This window comes from Mesocricetus auratus, unplaced genomic scaffold, assembly GCF_017639785.1.
Source record: "Mesocricetus auratus isolate SY011 unplaced genomic scaffold, BCM_Maur_2.0 Super-Scaffold_100010, whole genome shotgun sequence".
Classification (NCBI taxonomy): domain Eukaryota; kingdom Metazoa; phylum Chordata; class Mammalia; order Rodentia; family Cricetidae; genus Mesocricetus; species Mesocricetus auratus.
Genome location: NW_024429194.1, coordinates 66,717,039 through 66,729,405, shown reverse-complemented (window position 1 = coordinate 66,729,405; position 12,367 = coordinate 66,717,039). Strand labels below are relative to the sequence as shown.

Sequence of the window (12,367 nt, the reverse complement as noted above, 5' to 3'; positions counted from 1 at the left end):
TTTGTTTTTGGATAGCTGGGAGGGACCTCAAGGGTACAGAATGAGGGGAAGGGCCTTAGGGATGAAGTTAGAGGGAAGGTGAACCTCAAGCCTGGGAAGTAACCTAGAGGACGTGATTTAATGAAAACCAATGCATTCTCCGTGTCCCCAAATATATACATAGCCATTTGAGTGGTACTGGGGATTGAACTTGGGGCTCTATGCACACTAGGCTAATGCTCCACTATTGAGGTATATTCCCAGCCAGCCATTATGGTTTTCTGGTTAAAAGCCTTAGTTTCAGCAGTTTAGATACATGTAGTACTTAGGAAACAGAGTACAACCAGTGACACAGAAAGACTAAAAAGCTTATCAGATTGCTCATCACCTGGGTGATAAGACCAACGGTACCAGGATCTAAGAGAAACAGACAGGAGGAGGGTAAGAAAGAAAGTAGAAAAGGCTACTGTTAGGGTGTGTCTCTGAGGCCAGGAGAAGGCAGGGTGGTAATGGGTCCTCAGATGTCCACTGAGGACTTTAGTGAGCAGGCAGACCTTTAGCAGGCACTATTTGGAGCTCCATTTACTTTTACCTCTGGACCACAAGATTCGAGGGTCACCAGAGTGAGGGACTAGAGGAAGTCTACATCATTACCTGTACCTCCTGCTTCCCAGAGGCACAGAGCTGAACTAGGCAGAAGGGCTGGAAAAACCAAGGTTTGAAAGAGAAGCAAGCAGGTCCCTCACAGGTTCCCAACACTGTGGCACAGTGCCAAAAGCTAACAAGCGAACAAGCACTATGTATCAATTCTGCCTTCTGGGATATGGCTCCTGTGAGTAAGTCCAGTGCACCATGGGATTCATTCCCTTTGGTCCAAAGTGTGTTGGTGGGGGGGAGGCGGAGGGGGTACTGTTTGCCTATGTCCTTAGGCTTAGAATTCTCCCGAATGCCACCAGAGGGCAGCGTATACATAGAATGGATTCAGATGTTCAGAGCAGAGCCAATCTTCCTGGCAACAAAGATGTAGCAAGCTTGGACCCAGTACCTGGAGGTACCAACCACCCTCGACTATCCCTCAGATGCTACATACCCCACTTCCAGAGCAGGTCCTACCTGTGCATTCCTAACTCAGGGACATTAATCTACCTGCATTTTAGGTGTGTGCCATGTTGAAATCTAACGATTCCCCCAAACACCCAAGCCCAAGCACAGCCAGTAATAGGAGAAGGGAAAGGAAGAGAGATAAGAAATCAATTTACAGAGTAGCCACCAGGACTCAAGGAAAAAACTCACACTGTAACCTGTAATGCTAGAGCTTGACAGAGGAGCTTGTTTCCCTCAGATACACCCAAGCCAAATATACCTATTCTCTCCAGCTTCTCTCTCTGTTCTCTCTCCCTCCCTCCCTCTCTCTGTCTCTGTCTCTCTCACCTACTATGCAGCCCAAGTTAGCCTTGAACTCATGGTCCTTCTGTTTTGTTCATCTCCAGAGTGTTGGAATTATTGTCATGTACCACCATTCCTGGTAACTCTAGGCTTTTTGTTTGAGCCACAAATGTGTGTGGACTATAAGGAACGCCCATGGCTCATAAGTTGGCCTAGCAAAATCCCCAGAAATAAGAAATCAGACTTCTTCATCAGCAGGCAGAATGGCGACTGGGTTGATTCATAATCTACTGGGATAGGCCAGAACAGCTTATAGAAGACTCCAAATGTTTGAGCATCAATCTTCATGCTCCCTCAGTAAGCCCCGCCCACCCCCAGTTGGTATGTATACTCATAAGCACAGTTCTGGTCCCAGCTGGGGGTGAGACCACCAGCAAAAAAGGAGGCAGGACATTTCTGGTCTATCCTGATGGGTTGGGACACGCTCTGCAACAAAAGGGATTTGAAAGATCCTGCTGAGAAAGAAAGGAGAGTTGAACAAGGTAAGGTGTAGACTCTGACTAGTCCTGATTCTCCTCCTCTTTGGAGGTGTATTGCCTCTTGAGTGAAGGTGGTTTCCAATAAGCCTTCCTTTTATTAAGCCACCTGCAGGAAAATGTGAGAGTGTGAGACGTCAGATTGGCTGGCCATGTCAAACAGTGTTAACGCCACACTCTAGGTCCTCCCCTTGGTGGGCTGGACAAGCAGATCATTATATTACAATTTATAAATAGAAATAAAATTATCGGGTGAGACTGAGGCACCGGGGAAGACGCAAAAAAAAAAAGTCCTCATTAAAGAGTGCTTACCAGCAAACCCAGTTATCAAGGACCAGGGGACCACTCCTCTCAGCTAAAACTTGCCCTTAAACCAAAAAGTTCCAGCACAGCCTTTCTTTCCCCCCCCCTCTTTCGCCACGCACTCTCTTGCTGCCCAGATCCCCAGATCTTAGTCTGTCTCAGCATCGGTTTTCGTCCAGAGCCTGGAGGACTACTCAGCCTATTAACTCCTCCGCCAAGCGGTAAAGTAGTCGGGAGTACCAATGCATGCCAGTAGGCTGGACCGCACCCCCGGGGAGCAGCGCCCCTAGCGCGTGCAGCAGGCGCAGAGGAGCAAAGGCGCGGTGGGCCCATTGGTGACTCTCCAGAACCGCGTAGCAGGAGGCGAGGACGTCGTTAACCAGCAGCGTCCCGTGCGCAGTGAGTGGTGCGAACACGCCCACGGCTTCCTCACGCGCCACCCGGGCTACGCGAGCCGGCCGCAGTGCGTCCCCTCCGGGAGCCAGCACCGAGTCCCCAGCGCGTAACCGGCGCGCGAACACCGGTGCAAAGTCACCTGGAGCCGGCGCTGGCCCGCGAGCCGCGAACACCAGATGCCAGGGTGTGAGCAGCAGTTTGCGCGGAGGCCGCTCGGTCTCCACAGCCACGAAAGATGCTCGGCGCTGCAAATCCCGGTCCAGAAAGAGTAGCACCGGCGTGGGAACCACCCGGCCCGCTGCATCCGCGGCCAGCACCCAGTCACCACGATGGAGTTCCCTCAGTCCCTTCCGCTCGCCGCTCCGCAGGCGCACCGTGGCATTTCCCGGAAAGCAGCCTCCAGCTCGGACCGCCAGTGAGTTATCTGCAAGCAGCAACCACAAAGAAATTAAAGTCAGATCAGCAAGTACAGATTCCCGAAGATGTGGCTCAAGCCCAATGCAGATCTCACCAGTCAATTTCCCAGGGATCTAGCCCCACCTTGAGCAGAAGTGGAAAGATGTTTTACAACACTAATGCCTGTTTGGTCCCCTGCGGGTAGCAAGAAGGCTATAGTAGACTCGGTTTCCCCGAGAAAGCCCCCTTTGGATGAACCACCATCTGGCCTCTACCGTACCAGCTTTGACCGACACGTGGACGTGGTTTCGGGACTCGTAGTAGACCCAGTCGAAGCCGGCTTCCACAGCTAGGCGCGCCAGCAAACCATACTTATTGCGGTCACGATCAGACGTGGTGATGTCCAAGGCACGACCTTCGTAATGGAGAGAGTCCTGAGCGTGGTGGCCATCCTCATCCCAGCCTTCAGTCACACGTAGGCGCACTCCGGGCCACATGTTCATCACCGCAATGGCTAGAGCATTCACCCGCTCTTTGCAACGCTAGTGGGAGTGGGGAATAAAGGACTCAGTTTCCCCACTACCACTACCATCACCTGGCAGGCTATGGATGGAAAGGGTGAGGTGAAAGTGACCCTTAAGGCATCAATCAATGCACCTTTATTTTCTGGACCAACTTCATTCCCTCCCGGCTTTTGAGTGTCCTGAGGAAGCAAGGATTTGAATAGGAATAGTCACCAATGTGACTTCATTGCCAGGGTGTGCTTGCAGAGCCGAACCATGGGGTTAACCCCTCTGAGGTTGAGAGGGGGGTCCCCTACCTGGTTATTTCCCCCATCTGCAGCGACTGCCTCTCACCCCTGTTTGTTCCAGGACTCAGTCCAATCAGAGAAAGAACCAGAGTAGAGAGGGAGGATGGAAGTTTGGTTAGGGAGGGCCTGGCTCCCCGAATCGAGCCCTATTTAAGCCTGACCCCCGCCCCGGGCCCCAGCTGCCCTCCCTCTGTCTGATTCATCTTTTGTTTGGTTGCCTTCCCTGGCACTGGGCATCGCTTCCTTCCTTCCTTCCTTCCTCCTCCTCCTCCTTTCAGCCTCTAGCATTAACCCATTGGTGGTCTGGGTGCGCCCCTACAGAGGTGCCCTAGAGGAGGCGCGTGGGATCAAGGCTGCTTGAAAAAGGGTTGGGTTGCGGGGGCCGCATGAAGTACAATGGCCATTCTCCGGGATGACTTAACTAAGCGAGAATCTCGGGCCGAGGCCGGGAACGCGTCGGGAGAAGCGGACTCAGCAGCTCCAGCTACAAAGGCGCTTTTCAGCCGCCCCAGCTCAGGGAGAGGAAAGGGCAGAACGCCGCGCCCCACATCCCTGCTCTCGCCCGCCCGCCAGGTCCCCTCCCCCAGCGTGGCCAGCCTGCCACTGTGTCAGTCCTGAGAGCCCCCATCTCCCATCTCTGTTCCAGAATCAGCCCTGAAAGGCGTGGGAGGAGCAGCACCTGAGAATGGCGGGAGCTACTCCACCTCCCCGCGCTGGGTGGGAGTGGAGGAAAAGGAGCCACAAACGCAGGCCTGTACCCCCGGGGGAGGGAGGCCACAGTTATCTTGGCAGCTCCGGTATGGGAGTTGGAGACCTTGGTGCGCACCAGAGACGCGACACCACGGGAGCTGGAGCGCAAGAGGAGCGCTGAGAACAACTTCTTTTTTTCTCTGTCCCTTCTCATTGGATTCTACATGCTTGCTGGAGGGGGGTTCCCCCCTACCCTCTTTCCTAGTCAACTGCACCTCTGAAGAGGCCAGGACAAGTGGTAGCTCTTTCCAACTTTGTGTCCCCTAAGAAGGCCCTGACCTGCGGGGGCAGTAGCCCAGTACAGAGCCAACTCAATAGAGTCCTTTTGCAGCCAGGGTGTGGGAGATAAGCAAGACTGGGTGTGTGTGTGTTGGGGTGGTGACGGCGGCGGAGGGGGGGGGGGTGTCCCGGGCCTTTTGAGGCCTCCTGAGCCTACTGCTTGTTCTATCCCTCTGCTGCAGGTTTCCACCAGAGGGAAGGACCATAATATATTTACCATGACCAAGGTGGGAAAGGAATAAGGAATGCCCTTTCCCAGTTTCTGGAAAGAGGACAACTGGAGCAAGAAAGAATTCTTGGCCTGGGGGTGATTAGTTCTCACCTTTAATCCCAGTAAACAGGAGGTAGTGACAAGAGCATTTCTATATAACAAGTTTCAGGCCTGTCAGGGTCTCAAAAACAACAACAACAACAAAACCAAAAACCCACAAAAAACCCAACTTTCTTCCCTGTGCAGGTTTTCCAAACAAAGTAACCTGGAAAGCCATGGCAGTTAGAGGAAATCCGTACCCTCCCTGTCCCTCACCTCCCACTGCACACACAATTAGGTGGCGTAATGGAAAGTGTATAGGACCCGGAATCTGAGTCCTGAATTCTAGTCTCAGCAACGCCACTAATTAGCTGTGAGGCCCTGATTAAACTGCTTTTTCCAGGGGGGGGCAGTTCTCAGATATAAAGTGAGGAGTGGGGTGAAGGAGGAGAAATATGTCTTCTGAATTCCCTTTCAGTTCTGACACCCCAGAACACTAACAGAGGGGACCCTTCTTTTCCAAGTCATGGCCCACCTTATTCCAGGTAGGTTCATTTCCCATCCGTAACTGGTGCTTGATAATGGTAGCTGAATTTATTTATCCAGCCCAGGAACACTTCGAGTCTCAGGTGCTTCCATCTGTCCTGAGGACTGCTTTTTACCCAGTCTGTTGTTTAGACCCTAATACAGGCCTGTCCTGGTTTAGGACACCTCTCTCATGCCAAGGACAATTCCTGACCACCCCATTCTCAGATGCATGGCCTGGTAACCTGACTCTTGCCCATCCCTTCTCCAGCCCCCTTCTTTTTGGCTCACAGAGCTTTTGGACATTGGGCCAAGAGCCAGGCTAAGTGTAAAGCCTTCTGTAGGCTACCTACCCTAGCCAGCTCCTGGCCCCCAGCTCACCCCAGCCCTTCCTGCCTGGCTCGGTGGCTGACCCCCGGTCCACGCCTCAGCCATTTCCCGTCTCGCCTGCCGCCATCCTCCTTTCCCCGCCCTCCCTCCAGCCTTTCCCAGATTCACTCTCACTAACCAGTTCCTCCTCCCCCTCCCCATCCCAGCCTCTCCACGTTTGGATACTTCCAAACCACTACCAGCCAGAAGGGTATTTGCTTTCTTGAAGGATGTGAAGGAGATCTTAGTTTAGTTTATGAAGTGACAGTTCATCCTCCAGGACTGTGGTAGGAAAACGGAGGAGATGGTGGCGCGCCCAAGAGCAGGTGGGGAGAAGCGCTCCTTACCTCTGTCATCAGGCGGTCAGCCCCGCTGTTCTCCTCATCCTTGAAGATTATGTCGGGGTTGTAGTTGGGTACGAGGTCCCGGAAGCGCTCGGACCCTCTTGCTACCCTCCCCTCCGCTGGCCCACTCGCGCCAAGGGTCCGCTCGGGGACACTAGGCACAAACTGCTTGTACAGCAGAGGCACAAGCTGCTTGCGCACGTAACGCCGCCGGCCAACCGGTCCCCGGCCCGGCCCGCAGCTCTGGACAGACAGTGCCAGGAGTGCCAAGCAGCACAGGGGCAACAGACTGGCTGGCAGAGCCATGGGCGCAGCGGAGTTGTGTCGAAAGGGTCCTCACTAGCTCTCCTGTCAGTTGGGCATCTCCACGGGAGACAGCACCGCAGATAGAGAAGCCCCCAGAGTACCTGGAGCGCTTGTGGCTCCGAACACCTGGCAGCCGCTAACTCTGCCTACATGCCCAGGCAACCTGAAACCTACTACTGATAGGCTACCATTACAGGGCAGGTGGGTCGAGGGTGAGTGCCGGCTCAGCCAGCCTCTGATGTCAGGCTCCCGTGCTCCCAGAACGGCCCTGACTCCGCCTTAAGTGGTCCCCGGCCCCGCCCCCCGCCCTTCTCCCAGGACTGTCCCGCCCCCTCCCACCCGGGCGGGGGATCTAGCGGTCACCACTGTTCCCTTACTCCACTGAAGTGTGTCCCATCCTGGAAACCATGCAGGCACCTGCTTAGGAAATCCTTGAAGCTTTACAGTCCTAGCTATCTGGATAAGCATCCTTCTACCTCCGAGTCTAAATTAGGAAACAAACTGTCTTCCTCTGCTAGTCTTTGCTCCCAAAGTCAACTCTGGCTGGCCATGCCCTCTGCTGTCATCCAGGAAGTCTGAGTTCCAATTTCTGCTCAAGGCCATCCAAGCCCTTTGGGCATACAATCAAAGCCTCCCTCTTCTGTGGTCCTCAGGTCTCCCTGGTTCCTCTCTCGCTGCAATTATCCATAGCCAAGAGTGGATCCCAGAGGATCATTTTCCTCCGTGAGTTTGTATCTTCTGGGGAACAGAGGTCGACACTCACAATCCAGTTTAGCATTGACTGTGTGTGTGTGTGTGTGTGTGTGTGTAGGTACATGGCACAGCACACCAAGTGGAAGTCAGAGGACTTTTGAAAATTCAGTTATGCTCCAGGAGGTGGTGATGCACGCCTTTAATCCCAGTACTCGGGAGGCAGAGGCAGGTGAATCTCTGTGAATCTGTGAGTTCGAGACCAACCTGATCTACAAGATCTAGTTCCAGGACAGCCTCCAAAGCCACAGAGAAACCCTGTCTCGAAAAACCCTTTTTATCCCTCCCCTCCATCTTGATAGAATCTAAAGTAGCACAAGCTTGGGCTCAAACTCACTTCATAGAAGACTAACCTTGAATATTTACTCCAGATTCCCAGTGCTGGGATTAGTCATGTACCACCACACCAGGTTTATGTCGTAGTGGGACCATAACCAGGGCATCCAGGGCTGGAGAGATGCTCAGCAGTTAGAAGCACTGACTGCTTTTCCAGAGGACCTGAGTTAGATTCCCAGCACCACCTGGAGGCTCATTACCCTCTGTAACTCCAGTTGGGGTGGGGGTGGGGTGTCAAAGCTGTCTCCTGGCTTCCTCAGACACCAGACATGCAATTGGTACAGATATACACGCAAGCATATAAAACCTTTAAAATAAAAATAAAAAACTCAGGACCTCAAACATGCTAGACAAGCACACAATGGATCTCTATCAACTGAGATGTATTCCTATTTCTCCTCTTCCACTGAGACAGTCACATGTAGCCAAGCATGCTTCAAAGTTGCTATGTTAAGATGGATGGCCCAGTTGGCAGTGTTGGTGCACACCTTTAATCCCAGCACTTGGGAGGCAGAGGTAGGCGGATCTCTGTGAGGTTGAGAACAGCTTGGTTCCAGGACAGACTCCAAAGCTACAGAGAATCCCTGCCTGGAAAAACAAAAACAAGCAAAAAAAAAAAAAAAAATGGATGGCCTAAGGACTGGCGGGGGTGGTACACACCTTTAATCCAAGCCCTCTGGATTTAGATGCATTGGAACCTCAGGGTTTAAGGCCAGCCTGGTTTACAAAGCAAGTTCCAGGACAGCCAGAGCTAGCTGCACACAGAGAAATCCTGTCTCAAAAAACCCAACCAACCAAATAAACAAACAAAAGAGATGGCCCTGAAATCCTGAGTGCTAGGACTTACAAGCATGGACTTCATCCTGCACAATGCATTTTGAATAGGTCATTTGTCATTTGGAAGCTGCTGAAAGGCAGTGGACACCTAAAGTCCTGGTCTTTAGGAGGATAGGGACCAGTTCTCTTCACCTTCTGTCCTCTGTCTTCTCCCCTGGACTAGGGAATCTATATCCAACCCTCCAGGCCTTACCCTGAGACACTTACCCACCAGTTCCTATCATTTAGTCAGCTGCTCTGTGAGGAGTGCAGTGGAGAGCAGGAGGTAGCGATGTAGGCACATACATGCAGGCAAAACACTCAGACATAAAATTAAAAATGAAAACAATAAAAATCAAGGAGCCTGGAGGAAGGACCCGAAACAGAGGCCATGGAAAAATATAGGCTTTTCCTGACTGTTTTTTCATACAACCCAGAACCACCTGCCTAGGGCAGCACTGCCCACATGGGCTGGGTCCTTCTACATCAATTAAAAAAAAAGACTTATGTATTTATTATGTATAGTATTCTGCCTACAGGGCAGAAGAGGGCACGAGATCTCACTATAGTTGTGAGCCACCATGAGTTTGCTAGGAATTGAACTCATGACCTCTGGAAGTGCAACCAGTGCTCTTAACCTCTGAGCCATCTTCCCAGCCCTCTCCATCAATTATTAAAGAAAATGCTCTACAGATTTGTCTACAGGCCAATCTTTTTATTTTTTATTTTTTATTTTTTGGTTTTTTGAGACAGGGTTTCTCTGTATTGTTTTGGAGGCTGTCCTGGAACTCGCTCTGTAGACCAGGCTGGCCTCGAACTCACAGAGATCCGCCTGCCTCTGCCTCCCTAGTGCTGGGATTAAACACTGCCTACAGGACAATCTTATGGAGAGATTTTCTCAGGCTAGATTCTTTTCCCAGGTATGTCTAGATTTGTTTCAAACCAACTATGATACTAACTGTGTTTGTTACTGGAAGCCAATTAAGGATGGAGCAATGGATCACCTGCTTCTCCAAAGGACCAAGGCTTAATTCCCAGCACCCACTTGGCAACCTGCCAGTGGTCCATATCTCCAATACCAGGGTATTCAACACCTTCTTCTGGCCTCCTCAGGCACTGAACTCATGTGGTACACAGTCATACAGTCAGGCAAAACACAGACATAAAATAAAAACAAAATCTAAATAAAACATTTTAAGGTCAGTTAAAAATGTAAACACTGGTAATTGGAGAGATGTTCTAGCATGTAAGAACACTTTCTGCTCTTACCGAAGACCCAAGTTTATCTCCTAGCTCACAATTAACTATAACTCCAGCTCTAGGGCATCCAATACCCTCCCTCTCAGGACTCCACGGACACATGTACACACACACACACACACACACACACACACACACACACACACGAGAATAAATCATTTGTGCTGGAAAGATGGCTAAGCAGTTAAGAGCGCTTGCTGTTATTGCAGAAGACCTGTGTTTGACTCTCAACATCATCTTGTCAGCTCACAACTTCCTGAATTCCAGGTTCAGAGACTATGATGTCCTCTTTTGGACTCTAGGAGGCACCAGGCTTGTACACAGTAGATACACAGACATGCACACTGACATTCATACACAAAAGCTAAAGACAGTATTTAATTTTTATTTATCTTTTTTTTTTTTTTTTTTTTTTTTTGGTTTTTCGAGACAGGGTTTCTCTGTGGCTTTGGATGCTGTCCTGGAACTAGCTCTGTAGACCAGGTTGGCCTCGAACTCACAGAGATCCGCCTGCCTCTGCCTCCCGAGTGCTGGGATTAAAGGCGTGCGCCACCACCGCCCGGCTTTATTTATCTTTTTTGAGGTAGGGTTTCTCACCACTCTTGCCAGGCTAAAAGCAAACCTTAAAACTGTTGAAGCTGTGTGGTGATGGTGCACGTCTTTAATCCCAGCACTTGGGAGGCAGAGGCAGGTGTATCTCTGTGACTCTGAGGCCAGCCTGGTCTACAGAGTGAGTTTCAGGACAGCCAGGACTATGCAGAGAAACCCTGTCTCAAAAACACTAACAAAAATTCCAAGATGGGGTGTCTCTATTTATCCTTAACTGTTTTGGAACTTGCTATGTAGACTACGTTAGCCTTGAACTCAGAGATCTACCTGCCTATGCTTCTCAAAGGCTGAGATGAAAGGTGCATACCAGTATACCTGGCCAAAGTTATTTTGTTTGTCTTTGTTTTGTTTGTTTCTTTAAAAGGGCTAGGCATGGTACTGCACAACTTTAATCCCAACACTCAGAAGGCAACACCAAGTGGATCTCTGTGATTTGGAGGCCAACCTGAGCTATATAATGAGACCTTTTACCTTTTTCTTTTTTTCTTTCTTTCTTTTTTTTTTTTTTTGAGACAGGGTTTCTCTGTGTAACAGACCTGGTTGTCCTGGAACTCGATTTGTAGACCAAACTGGCCTGGAACTCACAGAAATCTGGTTGTCTCTGCCTCCCCGGAGTAAAGGCATGCACCACCACTGGCTTGGTATATAAAAGTACTTGCTACCAAGCCTGGCAACCTGATTTTGATCAAAACTCATGATAGAAGGAGAGAACCAAAGTAAGTTGTCCTACGACCTTTACACTTACACCATAGTGTGCCCGTGCACACATGTGCAAAACAAACATTACAAAATAAAAAACAAAAAACCTTCCCTGATGTCCTGACACTGTGACCAATGTCCCCTTGTAGGGCAGCCACTAACCGCTAGAGAACAAGTATCAGAATACCGGCATCCTTTTAGACAAAGCAATTCTTCAGCACAAGCTTGCTTATCATGTATTTCCAAGGCCGTCTAGCTTAAAGTACTGCACTTGGCAAGTATTTGTGGAATCTACACTTTTTGTATTCCACATACCCCCTCCCTTCACCCAGTTCCAAGGCTAGCACTCAGTGACTTTCTATGAACTGGGAGAACAAAAAGCAGAGAAACCCCTTTCCAACATCTGACTTCCATTTACAAGGAAGTGATCACGCAGGGGCAACGTAGCTCAAGGATGGAGCAAGTGCCTAGCGAGTGTGAGGCCCTGGGCCTGACACCCACAGCCTGCCCCGGGCTGGGAAGGTCAGCGGGGCTAATCCCTGTAATCCCAGAACTAAGCAGGCAGGGGCAGGTGGATCTCTGAGAGTCTGGGGTCAGCCTGGCCAACACAGTAAGTTCCAGGCCAGCCAGGGACTACACAGGGATTCTGACTCAAGCAAAACAACAAAAAATAGTAATTACAAGTAACTACTATGAGAGAAATGGTCACTTTTGAAACTATGTAATGGATAATCTGTAGAAGTCTACAGAAGGTTTGTTTCTGAGAACAAGGAATTTTCAGTCTTTACAAAAATAAAGTCAGGTTCTTCTCTGAGGTAGGAATAAAAAACTGCCAATTATTTTTACTCTACAGCCAATTAAGTGTGGGAGGTAAGGGCTGAAGGTGTAGGTAGACAGCGGATGGGATCACATATCTGTGCCCATGCCTTAGTACCCTGTTTCCCAAAGTATAGAAACAAAGCCCCAAGTAGCAGGGAACATTCGGGAGACTAGTCAAGAACAAGGTCTCATCATGTAACCTTGGCTGGTCTGAACTTGCAATGTAGATTAGGCTAGCCTCAAAAAATCATAGCGATTCTCTGACTCCTGAGTGCTGGGGTTAAAGGTGTGGGCTGACATGCCCACACAGTTGAGACCAGCCACCTTGAAGTAGAGCTAAGGAAGAACAGAATCTCTTTGCACTTCCAGTGCAGAGGGGAAGGAAGCTTCTCCTTGGTAGACTCAGGACCCTGGCCGGAACAGGTATTATAGGCACAGAGACAGGCTC

The 12,367-nt window shown here is 50.4% G+C and overlaps 1 protein-coding gene across 1 annotated transcript; it reads right to left on the bottom strand.

Annotated features, from left to right (window-relative positions):
- Positions 1 to 1,979: 1,979 nt before the first annotated feature.
- On the bottom strand, positions 1,980 to 6,895 carry Dhh (desert hedgehog signaling molecule). Its single transcript, XM_005067206.4, has 3 exons — positions 6,328 to 6,895; positions 3,277 to 3,538; positions 1,980 to 3,024 (listed from the first exon to the last, which is right to left on the bottom strand). The coding sequence occupies exons 1-3, from the start codon at positions 6,628 to 6,630 to the stop codon at positions 2,399 to 2,401; spliced, it is 1,191 nt and encodes a 396-aa protein (XP_005067263.1). The 5' UTR covers positions 6,631 to 6,895; the 3' UTR covers positions 1,980 to 2,398.
- Between the last annotated feature and the right edge of the window lie 5,472 nt (positions 6,896 to 12,367).

Excerpts from the sequence above, each read along its gene's own strand:
- Dhh (XM_005067206.4), bottom strand. The coding sequence starts at position 6,630 with ATGGCTCTGCCAGCCAGTCTGTTGCCCCTGTGCTGCTTGGCACTCCTG. Across the intron at positions 3,539-6,327 it reads CTGACCGCCTGATGACAGAG|CGTTGCAAAGAGCGGGTGAA; the intron begins GTAAGGAGCGCT and ends CACTCCCACTAG. Across the intron at positions 3,025-3,276 it reads CCACGTGTCGGTCAAAGCTG|ATAACTCACTGGCGGTCCGA; the intron begins GTACGGTAGAGG and ends TGCTGCTTGCAG.